We start from the raw sequence: 16341 nt of genomic DNA, 5'->3' as shown, positions 1-16341 counted from the left end.
GAAAGCTCATAGCTCAGTGATCTGTAGAAAGATTTATATAATCTAACTACCAATAGAATCGAAAATTTTCAACTTGAACGTGTATTGCAACAGCATTGAAGTTTTTCAATAGTACACTATTGAAAAACCTGTTTGATTTAACCCATGACAGCACCAGCCAATCAGAACGCGAGATGTCTGAATCTATACAAGAGCATCCATATAAAAGTTGAGTGGTTCATTTTTCCTACCATTTGCTGAGCTACTGTTCCTGAAACAAGACACACGAGAGTAACATCGAGGACCTGTCGTCTCACTGTTTCCCGATCTGAATGCATGAGACGCCATCAGCACAGTGACACCGAAAATCGGTAGAAAAGGCAGCCAAAAAGTCCAGCAAGGCCCATTGTCGAAACAAGACACACACGAGAACCATCTCAGATCTCAATATTTCCTACCAAAAGATTCATCAAGATGGAAGTTAAATTAATTTGCACCGTCACTAACACATTCAATTACGAACGGCAATGCGAAAGCGAAAGTGATGATTTTGAACACATCTTTATACTAGTATATAAATATGCCGTGCGAAACAGAGTTGCCACGTATACAGATCAATATGTATTTTTGTCGTGATTACTTTAGTATGCGACCGAAAACAAAAATGAACAAATTCTTAGAACAAATGTTTCCACTTGATTTGCGCATTCTACTTTCCAGGCGGCTAAACTTAAAGCAATCCTAAATATTTCTTCATCACAGTGATGTGGTCGTCCTGAAAAGGACGGGGTTTTCAACTCCTCGTCGTTACGGATGCAGATGGCGAGGAATGATTTTCCAAGAGCCAAGTACTCCATCACTGCCGCCAGATAGACCGGGGCACCGGCACGCTCTGCGTAGTTTCCCTTCCGGAGCAGACGATGGATTTTGCCACCTTTTTGCAGACCAGCACGGTTCGAGCGGGACTTTGCCTTGCTCTTAACTGTTCCTCCTGTGTGCGTGTTTCTGCGTAAAAATTCCACAAGATGCTGTTATCAGCTAGACAGCCAATTCAGTATTACTGGCTGCCGCTCTACTAGCTCTCTCTTTTATATCGTCTCACTGTTTCCCGTTCTGCGATATTTTAACAAAGGGGACGTCCGTACACCGCTGCCAGTAGCAGGTATAAAATGAAATGTGATGTGAGAAATAGCGTCATTTAAGTTAAAGCAGCTACTCTGAACGTACGAGACACCGTCAGCACGATGGCACCGAAAACCGGTAGAAAGGCAGATTTGTACCGTCACTAACACATTCAATTCAATTGACGTTCGTACAATGCGAAAGCGAAAGTGATGATGTTGAACACATCTTTATACTAGTATGCCATGCGAAACAGGGTTGCCATATATACAGGTTAATCTGTATTATTATTATTATTATTATTATTATTATTATTATTATTATTATTATTATTATTATTATTATTATTATTATTATTATTATTATTATTATTATTATTATTATTATTATTATTATTATTATTATTATTATTATTATTATTATTATTATTATTATTATTATTATTATTATTATTATTATTATTATTATTATTATTATTATTATTATTATTATTATTATTATTATTATTATTATTATTATTATTATTATTATTATTATTATTATTATTATTATTATTATTATTATTATTATTATTATTATTATTATTATTACTATCATTATTATTATTAGAATGACTCTTGCATACCGAAGATCGTCGACACATTTCAAACCAGGCCATTGCAATTGTTTCGTACTGAAATTTCGAGAAGAATCAGATATCTTCGAACTTCATAGCTTCAATAAAAATAAACTACAAATTTGTCGTACCTAGCCTCCTATATTAGCAAATTTAAAAACGAATTGTTTCAAGTTTGGAATATACAGTTGTGGAATAGTAGCTGTTTAATGTAGCTAATCTGTACTTTAATGTAGGTGCATCGCTTCGAACTCTATTAGTGAAAAATAGGAAAGCTTGCACAATTCATACAATCAATCATCTAACTAATATTCGGAAAAGTGATGGGAGCGTGTCAGTTTTTTCGTATTCACGACATCCAGTTATGTCTCTGACATTACCCACCCGCCTTTTTACCTTTCTCATATAGAAAGGTTATGCAATCACTGTGAAAACCGACTTTTGAACCGAGGCCCGGAGGGCCGAGTGTCATATACCATTCGACTCAGTTCGTCGAGTACGCAAAATGTCTGTGTGTGTGTATGTGTGTATGTAACGTTTTTACCTTTTTTACCTTTTTTTATATATATAAAAAATAGGTATAGAATTCGCTCAAACATTCGAAAATTTTTCCGAGGCCCGGAGGGCCGAATGACATATACCAATCGATTCAGCTCGACGAACTGAGCAAATGTCTGTGTGTGTGTGTGTATGTGTGTGTCTGTATGTGTGTTGTCAACTAAGAGGTCGAGATCTCAGAGATGGCTGGACCGATTTTGATCAAACTAGTCGCAAATGAAAGGTCTCCCCGTCACCCAAAACGCTATTGAATGGTTTTGAGATCGGATGTTTACTTTTTGAGTTATTCGAAGTATTATGTCAAAATTTTCAGTTTTTTGACAGTATCTGTCACAATTGACCTTGAAAACAGAATATGTTTTCAGACTTAGATTCCGCACGATAATACCTATTCAACAAGCCATAGATTGTTAAAATCCGTCCATTTTTAACGGAGATATCGAAATTTTTGTGTAAACGACTTTTCCCCCTATTCCAGCAGTAGGAGTTTTGAGCGCTGTATGACAAAGCAATGCTTGGGAGCAACGGAAAACACGATTTTTTATTCTGTTACATACAATTGTTTCTAAGTACCAAAAAGACTGTGTACAGCATCCTTTTTCATGACATTTTGCCTCGGACCGATTTTAGCACGGTTCGTTTTTGGCAACATAATTGTTCGAATATGACATATATAAATCAGATGATGGCAGATTTTTTTTCAATTATATTGTTTTAAACTACTTACAGCAATAAATGCTGGAAGAACATAACATCCATATACCATTCGAATCAGTTCGTCGAGATCAGCAAATGCGTGTGTGACAAATAATTTCACTCAATTTTCTCTGAAAATTTCTTTTCTACAAATTCAGATTCATACGAAAATACGTATGCTCCCAAACAAAGTTCCTGAATTATGTTTGCTTCCGACCTCTAGTTCCGAAACTACAGGATGATATATGAAACGAAATCAAAATTGTGTAGCTCATTCTTCTCGTAGATGGCTGAACCGATCTAAGATTCAAATGAAATCTAAGAATCATCTAAGATGCAAATGAAAAGTTTCAAGATTCTTTAAAACATCTTGCTCTTCAGTCAGATCCAACTTCCGGTTTCGGGGATACAGGGTGATTAGTATAAAAATGTCTATTCCACATAAATTAATCAGGTTTATCAGGTTAGCAGATTTGGATAGTCGATAAAAAAAATTAACTTCTTTCAGTTTTAGTGGTATTCAGTTGTCGATTCAGAAGGCACCTAAAAATTTAATTCGTGCTATGATTTCTCAAACATGTCTTCACAGATTTTCAAATATTTTGAAACAAATGTAAACTATACAGCTATTCAGGTGAATTTATCTGACTTCGGCCATACCGATTTTAGAATTCCGGTTCCAGTATAAAATCGTTTCTCAAAGCTCAATCGTTTTCTCAAAAAAGCCTAATCAAATTTCAGAAACAAAAATTCAAATTATTATTCGTCATATGGCCATACGAATCGGTTTGGGTTATGCTGGTTCCTGAATACCGGCTCTGGAAGTACCTTAAATTACCGTAAACTCTAAAGTGGAACTTACATATCATGGTATGTTTAATCGATTATCACACTTCTAGATTTAAATTCGATTGTATTTGCAGTTTCGACATTACAGAGTAATGAGTGATTACAATCTCAAATTGTCGTTTAAAACGACGGTCATTAAAATAATGTAATGAAAACTTAAACACCGAAGAATATTCATGCAAAAAACACATGCGGATTGATAAAAAAAGGTATCATCTCACTGCTAGGTGGATTAATCACGTTTTTATATATATAAAAAATAGGTATAGAATTCGCTCAAACTTTCGAAAAATTTTCCGAGGCCCGGAGGGCCGAATGTCATATACCAATCGATTCAGCTCGACGAACTGAGCAAATGTCTGTGTGTGTGTGTATGTGTGTGTGTGTCTGTATGTGTGTTGTCAACTAAGAGGTCGAGATCTCAGAGATGGCTGGACCGATTTTGATCAAACTAGTCGCAAATGAAAGGTCTCCCCGTCACCCAAAACGCTATTGAATGGTTTTGAGATAGGATGTTTACTTTTTGAGTTATACGGAGTTTTATGTCAAAATTTTCAGTTTTTTGACAGTATCTGTCACAATTGACCTTGAAAACAGAATATGTTCTTAGACTTAGATTCCGCACGGTAATAGCTATCCAACAAGCCATAGTTTGTTAAAATCCGTCCATTTTTAACGGAGATATCAATATTTTTGCGTAAACGACTTTTCCCCTTATTCCAGCAGTAGAAGTTTTGAGCACAGTATGACAAAGAAATGCTTGGGAGCAACGGAAAACACGATTTTTATACTGTGACATACAATTGTTTCTAAGTGCCCAAAAGACTGTGTACAGCATCCTTTTTCATGACAATTTGCCTTGGACCGATTTTAGCACGGTTCGTTTTTGGCAACATAATCGTTCGAATATGGCATTTATAAACCAGATGATATCAGCATTTTCGAGTTGAAAGTAATTCCATAATTATATTGATTTAAACTACTTACAGCAATAAAAGCTGGATGATCATAACTTCCATATACCATACGACTCAGCTCGTCGAGATCAGCAAATGCGTGTGTGACAAATAATTTCACTCATTTTTTTCGGAGATGGCTAAACCGTTTTCTACAAACTCAGATTCATATGAAAACTAGTATACTTTCAAATTTGGATCCGACTTCTGATTTCGGAACCACAGGATGACATGTGAAACGAAATTAAAATAATGCAATTCATTTTTCTCGTAGATGGCTAAACCGATCTATGATTCAAATGAAATCTAAGAATCATCTATGATTCAAATGAGAGGTCTTAAAATCCTATAAAAATTAGTCAAATCCGATTTCTGGTTTAGGAGATACAGGGTGATTAGTATAAAAATGTCCATTTCACATAAATTAATCAGGTTTATCGGGTTTGCAAATTTGGATAGTCGATTACCAAATAAATTTATTTCAGTTTAAGCGGTATTCTTTTTTGGATTCGAAATGTACCCCCAAATTTTAATTCGCACTACAATTTCTCAAAGATGTCTACACACTCCTCAGGTGAATTTATCTGATTTCGGCTACACCGATCTTAGAACTCCGGATCCAGTTTCGAATCGTTTCTCAAAGTTTAATCATTTTTTCAAAAAGGCCAAATCGAACTTCAAAAACAAAAATTCAAATTAAAGGACTTAAAGTCCCATACAAAATTGGTGAATTTTATCCGATTCTGGAATTACAGATGATGAGTTTTTAAAATTCATACCGATATAGAAGATGTAAATTGTTTGGCGTATTAATTTATGGCCATTCGAATCATTTTGGGTTATGCTAGTTCCTGAATACCAGCTCTGGAAGTACCATAAATAATGACGAAAAACTCTAAAGTGGAACTTACTTCGACATCTCATGGAATGTTCAATCGAATGTCACACGTTAAGATTGAAATTCGATACGATTTGCAGACTCGAAATTACAGGGTAATGAGTGATTAAAATCTCAATTTGCCGTTTGAAACGACGATAATTAAAATAATGTCATGAGAACTAAAACACCTAAGAATATCCATGCAAAAACACATGCGTATTGATAAAAAAAGGTATCATCTCACTGCTAGGTGGATTAATCACGTTTTTAGCACTAACTTTTCTCGGAGATGGCTGAACCGATTTTCACAAACTTAGATTCAAATGAAAGGTCTATGTCCTGAATATTATTTGGATCTGACTTCCGGTTCCGGAATTATGGGGTAAAATGTGCAAAAAATTGTGAAAATAAGTGCACTAACTTTTCTCAGAGATGGCTACACCGATTTTCACAAACTTAGATTCAAATGAAAGGTCTTGAGGTCTCATAAAAAAATCCTAAATATTATCTGGATCCGACTTCCGGTTCGGGAGCTATGGGGTAAAATGTGCAAGAAAATGTGAAAATGTGTGTTTAAACTTTTCTCATAGATGGCGCGACCGATTTTCACAAACTTAGGTTCAAATGAAAGGTCCTATGGTCCCATACGTAATTCCTGAATTTCATGCGGATCCGACTTCCGGATCCGGAAATATAGGGTAAAGTAGGTTAAAAATTGTATACCATCACTGAAAATGGGGAAAAATCTTTAAAAAATTTTTAAATCGACCTCAAATATTTTCCAATTGATAGTTTTTATCAGCAGACGGTCAAACAAATCGATTTCGGTTATTTTTTTAAGAATCGAAAAAAAATATTTTGAAGAATACCACAGTATTATATATGATAGTATGATTGATATTAGAAAGGCATCAATACACCACTAGGTGGATTAAAACAGGTTTTTATATTTTGAAATTCATTTGACGTCAATAGATACTACGGTAGAATTTTTCTAAATGCAAAATACACTTAATCTAAAATGTAGGAACTCCTACAGTACACCGCAAATGTAACTTAAATGTACTTCAAAACCTTAAAAATTGCTCTGAGTGAAACTGTCATGCAACTGACACACAAAACCAGTTTTATGAAAGATTTATGTTTACAACAATGATTTAAATAGGATATTTGATATCAATATTGAAAGTGTATGCATTATTTTATTATAGCACTAGTTTTTTTATTTTTGGTGAGTTGCAATGCGAATAAAAAATCAATGATGAAGTCGAAATCTTGTGAAGTTGTTACTCCGTGCAACAAGTTTTAAAAATACTATTATATTATTAGTCGAAAGAGAAATAGATTATAGCAGTTATATAATATGTAGCCATTGCTGAATCAACTACAAAACCCTTATAAATTATAATTGAAACCTAAAATCATTCGAATTATTACTTGGGTATTCAAATTGGTATATCATTCTAATTAATGCTCGGTCAAATTCATTCCAGTGAGGTCGGTCCTCCATTTTCGGTTTCGTTTTACTAGGAATTAGTTTGAAAAAGTGTAAATGTTATTGAGTGACATTCAATTCTTTATACGCACGTTAAGGATAAAGGTATTATTACACCGCTACTTTATGGAATGAGAATCCCCGGGCCTAACAAAGAAAAAGTCGATTTTTCACCGCGAAAATTTTTTATTCTTCAGTATAATCTTCATCTAGAGCGATACACTACACCACAACATTTTGATGCCCTTTAAAAAAGAGATTTAACAAGACCTTCAAAATATGCTTCTGTTGCAGTTTCTGCAATGACCTTTCAGGTTTGTAAATACATAATAGTCGCTGCGGGCCAGTTCTGAAGAATACGGGGGATGGTGAACCAATCCGTATCGCAAATCATTCAATTTTACCGTTACTTTTATGCTTAACTCGTCTAACACGATCAACTGTTATTCAAACACCAGAGGATAGATTGTCATGAAATTTGGTATTGAGCCATCTAGAGACTTGTTCTCAACAAAAATATACACGGTTCGAAACTGTTCACGTCTTTTCTTAGATTGATCTATGATTCTCTTAATTAATTTCTTCGAAAGCTTGTTAGCGTTAAATTTTGCTGTATACTTTGCGAAACTAACTAGGCAAGAGGCCGTTATTGTCGATTGCGGGTCGGTGGCCAACTCAGCTGGTGTCGCCGAACCACCTTGACCTTAAAACTACATAAATAACTGCTAGGAAGAGCCGTTGTCTGATTTCTGTAAAATTAAGTGATTTTATGATCGGTACAACTTTTAGTGGAATAATAAATTCGGCGAAATTCTCCATTGTGCGAAACAGCCCTCGGTGAATTTATATTGATGTTGAAAAATGGTTTATATATCCCAAAACACTCGTCATAATTTTACACATAAAATGAGTTATGTGATTCAATAAAACCGTTCTTTTTTTTAATGTAAAGGGTGATTTTTTAAGAGCTTGAGAACTTTTTTAAACAATAAAACGCATAAAATTTGCAAAATCTCATCGGTTCTTTATTTTAAACGTTAGATTGGTACATGACATTTACTTTTTGAAGATAATTTCATTTAAATGTTGACCGCGGCTGCGTCTTAGGTGGTCCATTCGGAAAATCCGCTTTTTTATCGACAAATTTTGTTCAGCGATGAGGCTCATTTCTGGTTGAATGGCTACGTAAATAAGCAAAATTGCCGCATTTGGAGTGAAGAGCAACCAGAAGCCGTTCAAGAACTGCCCATGCATCCCGAAAAATGCACTGTTTGGTGTGGTTTGTACGCTGGTGGAATCATTGGACCGTATTTTTTCAAAGATGCTGTTGGACGCAACGTTACAGTGAATGGCGATCGCTATCGTTCGTGCTAACAAACTTTTTGTTGCCAAAAATGGAAGAACTGAACTTGGTTGACATGTGGTTTCAACAAGATGGCGCTACATGCCACACAGCTCGCGATTCTATGGCCATTTTGAGGGAAAACTTCGGAGAACAATTCATCTCAAGAAATGGACCGGTAAGTTGGCCACCAAGATCATGCGATTTGACGCCTTTAGACTATTTTTTGTGGGGCTACGTCAAGTCTAAAGTCTACAGAAATAAGCCAGTAACTATTCCAGCTTTGGAAGACAACATTTCCGAAGAAATTCGGGCTATTCCGGCCGAAATGCTCGAAAAAGTTGCCCAAAATTGGACTTTCCGAATGGACCACCTAAGACGCAGCCGCGGTCAACATTTAAATGAAATTATCTTCAAAAAGTAAATGTCATGTACCAATCTAACGTTTAAAATAAAGAACCGATGAGATTTTGCAAATTTTATGCGTTTTATTGTTTAAAAAAGTTCTCAAGCTCTTAAAAAATCACCCTTTACTATGCTTTACTGAACCCAATTAGTAATAAAATTATACTTCCCAGTTTGAACAAGAACTTTGAATTTAAAACAAACTATTTTAGCTGTGTTGTTATTTTGGCAAATAATTTTATTTTACGAAGCATGAACATAACACTGACACAAAAAAAAATTTCGAATGTTTTTGTCATTGGGCTGTTGTACCAATAGTCATCTCTTTAGTAGAGTCCCCCTATTCTTTTATCGAATACACGTCTTTCAATGAACTAATTGTGATAAAACCGGATACCAATACCTCGATTTAGTTACGTTACTCATTATCTTGGCGGATTACACACTGCTATCATAATGTTCATAGGAAAAATCGTATCTAGGGGCGGTACACATCAACCAAAATAATTCTGTCATCAAACTCATTTCAGTTCCTGGCCGATTAGACTATGGCTGCTTTTATGGTGAAGTCGACTAATTTTATGTTTTTGTTCTTTTTCTTACCAATAGGCGAGTGCCCAGTACTCGGCGTCCCGGAAAAATGTCGGCATATTCGGACTAAAGCACGAAGTGTTTTTTCTGAATCTAGAGGATGGTTACTTCGGCTGCCAAGTCAACGAGTCCACAGACTTCCTGCAGCTGTACGAGCTGTCCAAACTGTGTGATGGCACATCGGACTGCTACATGGGCTCCGATGAGCTTAGAAATAAGTTAAAATGTACAAGTAAGTATTGTTATTTCTGCCATCAAAAGTTTACCCCTAAATTACCAATCGCACACTAATCGCTTCCTTGTTTGGTTTTCTCTTTCGCCATTCCGCAGATGATTGTGATAAAGAAGGCACGGCTTGTTCCAACGGAGCGTGCTTAGAAGGCCAATGCCATTGTAATGATGGCTTTGGAGGATGCAACTGTCAAGTTCCAGGTAAGCTTCGTTTGCTAGCTCAAAGCGCCACGTAGTAATGGCACCTTTAAGAATTTTCTAAGAAGCTAAGGCACCGGAGCCATATTTTCTCTCGCCTATCGCATGTAAACGATCGTCATCATCCTCGGATTTTTATAGCCTGTATATTTTCCGAAGTAGCTGGGAGAAAAGGTTAAAACACTATCCGTTTGAACCGCTAGTTTCATAATTGAAAAAATCTTGTGCTTTCTTCCAACGGGCAAAAGGGCCGTTGATACCTCATATTAATTCTAAAGTTTAGAAAAAAAAATAACGAAACAATTTATTGGAACATTCCGTGCACCCTCCAGCCCTGAATGTCCCGTTAGACCTTTCATCCCACTGTAACCGCGTCAGTAATGTGCACCCGATGCTGCAGAACAAGTAGCATTAAATAACCGAAACCTGCTCCTCCCCCGAAAAAAAATAGAACCAGTCTATTATTAGCAGAAGCCGGCCGCACACTTAGGGCAGCCGAGGTGTGGCTCTTCCTCGTCACTAACTCGTTGCCAAGAAACAGTGATCAAAATTGTAGTCATGGCGCAAACTAACTGCCATTGGGGACGTGCTACTTCTGTCGTGATCCTCACCTCAAAGCGAAGCTTAGTGAAAATCTCCTCCTCTCACGAGCCCACTTTGAAAATGGGTAAATTAATACCTGGAAGACCTCAGAAAGGGGCTTTTACCCGCGATATACACGTGATCAATACAGTAAAGTGTAGGTCAGCGTGGCAGGCACGTTTGGTTAGCGGCACTCTCGGAGGCACCCGAGCTGTGATTTCTACTACTGCCGTATACGGCACAGGAGGCCAGATTCGTGATGTAAATTCTAAAGAGTTAACTGTTCTAATGTGCCACAACTGGAAACCTTCTGGTACTGGATGGGGTACACCATCCAGTTTGTTGAGTTTGTAAACGAACAGGTTTAGAACGCAACATCTTCAGCACTTATAGCTGTGCTTCAAATTATATACCAAGCTTTGGAAAAAAAATCCACACAATAGTGGGAAGCTGTTAAATTATATTTGCTTAACGGTTAGGATCGTCCTGAATATAATTCCTTAAAAGGACTTGACTAACCATAGCTGTCAAAATAAACAATGCATAACCTCCAATCAGATGATCCATTTGCCCTCACTGAATGGATTCAATTCATCTTCATAAATTTCGATAATCATCATTTCTGCTCCTCTCAGTGGGATAATTCCCCACTGTAAGTGCAACCAATCAACTATGTTGCGAGACTTCATCATGGATACATCCGTGCTAGAGCACGCTTCAGAACATATCGCCGAAAGCAGAACCGATAGAACTAGACCCGATTAGAACGGAAATGATCGCCAACGTAACGATGTTGTAGGAGTTCCTTCACTATACGTACAGCTATTCAACGGTCCGAGCCTAACATGACGGAGTAAAACTTCACGCTCCCTCTGGACCTGTTTCGCAGAACCGGCTTCGACTATTCCCAGGTTTAAAATCGAAATAATAGTATTTCGCTCAATTGGGTTAATAAGGAAGATGATGATTATGATGGTGATGATGATGATCTTCACGCGTAGATATAAACTATGTTTGATGAGTGTGCGCGAATCTACGCAATAATGCCACTAAATGTTAACCCTTCTATGCCTTACGTGTAATTTATCCTTATTTATTGTATTTTTTTTTGTTATTTATCCTACACAGACGAAAACGAGTGTAAATATCGACCCTGTGACGTTTTCGCGCACTGTACAAATACTTTAGGTAGCTTTACTTGCACGTGTTTCCCTGGCTATCGAGGCGACGGATTCCATTGCGAGGGTGAGTACTTCAAGTTACATTTCATTTTACGTAAAACTTTCAATGTCAGTTTGATAAAATATTCCGTTTATTTTTTGAATTAAAATTAGTATTTTAACGATCCGAAAATTACAGGACTCGTTACCTGTATATTAGCTATATTGATAAAAAATATTTGATTCAATTGGTCGATCAAAACTTCCTATTTATTTATTTTTTCTAATACACTAGATTTTTTTAAGTTTTTTTACGTGAATACGTCTTACTTTACTATGGACTGCCTGTTCGAAATTCGTCCTGTGGAAGAATGGGTAGAACTCAACCGTGAATATCTCAAGATAAACTAAACGCAACAACATTATTTTTGCTCCATGCTATCAGAAATATTTATTTATTTATTTATTTATTTATCTATTTCTTTCCATCTGACCTGGATTGATCTCAATGGAGTTTTTGGTGGAGTGGGAAAAGCCCATTTGAAATTCATCAAATGCGCGTAAAAACCCATCATCTTTTTTAACATTTTACATATTTGTTTACATAGTTACAATTCAAAAACATTAGTCTAACGAATACAAACATTGTCCAGTGCTAAAAAATAATTAAGTTCAACTTATATTCTATCAGAGTCTCTTAAGCCTATTCTTGAAAACAACACTAGATACACAAAAGTCAAAAAGGTCGTACACACTATTGAAAACATTGCACATTGCTCTAATCGGTTCGTTCTGGCCATATTCCGTTCTTCGTAAGTCGAGTCGCAAGAAATTCCGCGCTCTTAGCGTTCTTGGAGGGACATTAATACATATTTGCGAGAGAATTTCAGGAGCATCAATTTCTCCATTCAGCAATTTCGCTATAAATACTGCTCTGAGTATATTTCGTCGTTTGTCTAGTGTGTCCATGTTGAGCAAACGACAGCGCTCAATGTATGGTGGAAGCTCTGACGGATTACGCCATGGCAGAGATCTGAGAGCAAATCGCAGGAATCGTGATTGTACTGCTTCAATTCTATTGATCCAAACACTGGCGTAAGGACACCAAATGTGCACTGCGGTTTCAAGGGTAGACCGTACTAACGCGTAATATAACCCTCGCAGGCAGTATGGATCAGTAAACTCTTTGGCGATCCTCATGATGAAACCTAAGTTTCTATTTGCCTGAGCAATTATATGCGAGTAGTGATGTCTGAAGGAGAGCTGAGAATCAAGAAGCACACCCAAATCTTTGAAAACAGTTACTCTTTCAAGTGTTTCCCCAGAAATAGAGTAGTTCCAGACTATCGGGCTTTTCTTACGTGTGAAAGAAATCACAGAGCATTTGGACACACTTATAGTTAAGAGGTTGAGATTGCACCATTCACAAAAATTGTTTAGGTGCTGCTGAAGTTCCATGCAATCAGCTGTCGATTGCACAACAAGAAACAGTTTCAAATCGTCCGCATACATAAGTCTGCATCCTGGTGGAATGACAAAAGAAATGTCATTAAAAAATAATGAAAACAGCAATGGTCCGAGATTGCTTCCTTGAGGAACACCTGATTCGTTAGCGAAGGTTTGTGACTCGACATTTCCTAGCTTCACTGATAAAATTCGGCCTACGAGATATGACTTAAGCCACTGAGAGAAACTAGACGATGCACCTAGACGCTCCAGTTTCGCAATCAAGAGCGTATGATTTACACGGTCAAACGCTGCTTTCAGGTCGGTATATATTGTATCTATCTGTGATCCAGTTTCAATGTTCTTAATACAAAGGGAACAAAATTGTGTCAAGTTAGTGATTGTAGATCTGCCTGGATAAAAACCATGCTGATCATTAGAGATATATGTCTTTGTTTCACGGAATAAAACGTTCCCCACTAAAATCTCCAACAGCTTTGATCCAGCACAGAGAGAGGTTATACCTCGGTAATTTGCAATATTTTGTTTATCTCCTTTTTTGAAGATCGGGAACATGTACGATTTTTTCCAGCATGCAGGAAACCGTGACTGCGACATTGATTGGTTGAAAATTAATTTGAGGGGCGCACACAATGATCTCGAACATCTTTTCAATACTATAGACGGAATTCCATCTGGCCCAGCTGATGTTGAGGATTTTAACTTACTTATTGCCGTCATAATATCCTCATCAGTAAATCGAATGTTTGCAATATTTATCACATTATATGGAACGTTTCGAAGGCATCGTTCCACCTGAGTTGAATTAGCCGAGTCTGTATTGAATACTCTCGAGAAGTGTTGTGCGAATAAGTTGCAGGTGCCTCTTAGAGTGTTCGATGTTTCATTTTCAAGGAACATGCTGGAAGGAAGTCCGTTTTCTTTGCGTTTGCCATTAACAAAAGACCAAAATTTCTTCGGATTTCGTTTCAGATTGGATTGAGTTTTTTGTACGTGCTTCGAGTAGAGATAGCGATTGTACGACCGATAATTGTTACTAGCTTGAGCAAAATCCCTATAATAAATAAATATGATCAGTAATTTATGATAAAATTTTCAACAGCATGAAATAATCATAAAAAACTCAAAAATTCAGTGTTCTCAAACTTTTGGAAATAACGAGGAAAACTCATTACGCTTTCTCGTACCCGAGATGACGGGTTTCAGAATTTAGTTCCAGATTATAGGTACAGAAATTGAAAACTATGCCTCTGGAACTGAATCCTAATCGTGTATACTGGAATTGGTTTCTTGACTACATTTGGTAACCTTATTTAGTTCCATAATTCATGTTCGAAATTTGGATCCAACTTCTGAATTCTGGAAAAAATCTCAGGAAGTGAATTTTATATCTGAATTACGGAGCTAAATATTAGATCTGAATACCAAAAATGAATATGAAAAGTGGCTCCCAAGCCAGAATTAATTATCTAAATTCAGCTTCAGAATTTAATTCTTAAATTCAGCTTCAGAATACAATTCCTACACAGATAAAAATTATGAATTTTACAGGTGACATAGTTCTACAAACGATAAAATTCAGAACTACTTAACTTTTCAAATGACGCAATATTCCATTCGTACAGAATTTTACAGGCTCCGAATATAATTTGCACTTGGCTAGCAAGTACGACGGAATGAATTTAAATGCACCATTTACCAGCCTAGCAGATATGTGCCTCTATGGTTCTCATTCGATTAAACGCCTTGCTTTATGATCTAATGTTTCTCGGTTCAAGTCGTGCAGTTGCTATAGATCTTTTGTTTTTTATTTCATTCAATTTCAAGTCATGTCACACAGTTTTACATGTTCTTGAATATAAATTTGCGTGAAATACGACGCTCCATTTATGTGCATTTTATAAGATGTAAAATCACAAGAATTTTTCGAACTGTGTAAACACTTCGAAAAAACCCTGTGATTTTACATCTTATTAGATGCACATAAATGGAGCGTCAAATTTCACGCAAATCTTCGTGGAAGAACATTTAATATTGTGCCTAAATTCCATGACATGAAATTCGTTGAAATAAAAACAACGAATACTGATAGCGACCGCCGCGCGACTTGAACCGAGAATCATTGGATTGCAAAGTACGTATGTTAACCAACTGAGCCACAGAAGCACACATCTGCTTGGCTGGTAAAAGGTGTATTTAAATTCATACAGTCGCATCTACTAGCAGAATACAAGTTACAGTCGAAACCAGTAAAATTCAAGCTAATTTAACATTCAGTCAGTACAAATGAAATTTTCCGTCATTTGACAAATTAGGTATTTATGAATTACATCGTATGAGGAATTAAGTCACCAGTAAAATTCAATTTTTTTATGTGTAAACTCAGTTTCAAAACTCATTTCCAGAATTCAGAGCCTGAATGCTGAAACATAATTTGGGACGTGGATTCTGGGGCTAGATTGTGGAACAGAATTCAGTTTCTTTTTTGAGGTTCGTAATAGATTTCGAATGTACACTCTTAGGAAAAATGAAATTTATACTTGACGTAAATTAAAGCATGCCATGGCGATGACATAATATTACATCTAATAACATGTAAACATATTGTTTGTATCTGTATCGATGTAAACAGCTAACCTAACTGTGAATTCAAAGATATGACTTATCATTACATGCTCTGAAATGTAAATGTAAGTGAATTACGATGCTCCTTTTATGTGCATCCATAAAGATGTTAATTTACACAATTTTTTCAAGTGTGTACACACATAGAAAATGTTACATCTGCATAGATGCACATAAAAGGAGCGTCGCGATTCACTTATATTCATAATACAAAGCATGTAAAGATAAGTCATATCATCAACTTTACAGTCAATTTAACTGAAGCTTACATCGATACAGACGCAAAATTTATATTTACATGTTAGTAGATGTAATATTGTGTCATCACCGAAGAAATTACGGCACATTTGAATTTACGTCAAGCGTAAATTTCGTTTTTTCTAAGAGTGTAGCTCTTTAATCCAGTTGAAGAATTCAGTCCTGACCCCGAACACTCAACAATACTCAAGACTCAACAGTTGTAAACTCTAGGGTTTGCGGAATTTATCCAACAGTTGTTGGATAAATTGCGCAAATCGGTTTTTTCTCGAATCACTAAAATACTACCAAAGGATTATGCTAAGTTTACCTCTACTGAGTATCTACATTT

General features: G+C 36.2%; 1 protein-coding gene across 1 annotated transcript in view; it reads left to right on the top strand.

Annotated features, from left to right (window-relative positions):
* The window catches only part of LOC131427166 (uncharacterized), a 334261-nt gene that overhangs the window by 171612 nt on the left and 146308 nt on the right, over nt 1-16341 (top strand). The window contains exons 3-5 of the mRNA XM_058590132.1: nt 9508-9721; nt 9820-9921; nt 11629-11745. Of these exons, the coding sequence (XP_058446115.1) occupies nt 9508-9721; nt 9820-9921; nt 11629-11745 (433 nt within the window). The remainder of the gene's footprint in view (nt 1-9507; nt 9722-9819; nt 9922-11628; nt 11746-16341) is intronic.

The sequence above is a fragment of the Malaya genurostris genome, chromosome 2 (genome assembly GCF_030247185.1).
Source record: "Malaya genurostris strain Urasoe2022 chromosome 2, Malgen_1.1, whole genome shotgun sequence".
Classification (NCBI taxonomy): domain Eukaryota; kingdom Metazoa; phylum Arthropoda; class Insecta; order Diptera; family Culicidae; genus Malaya; species Malaya genurostris.
This window is presented reverse-complemented; position numbering and strand designations above follow the sequence as displayed.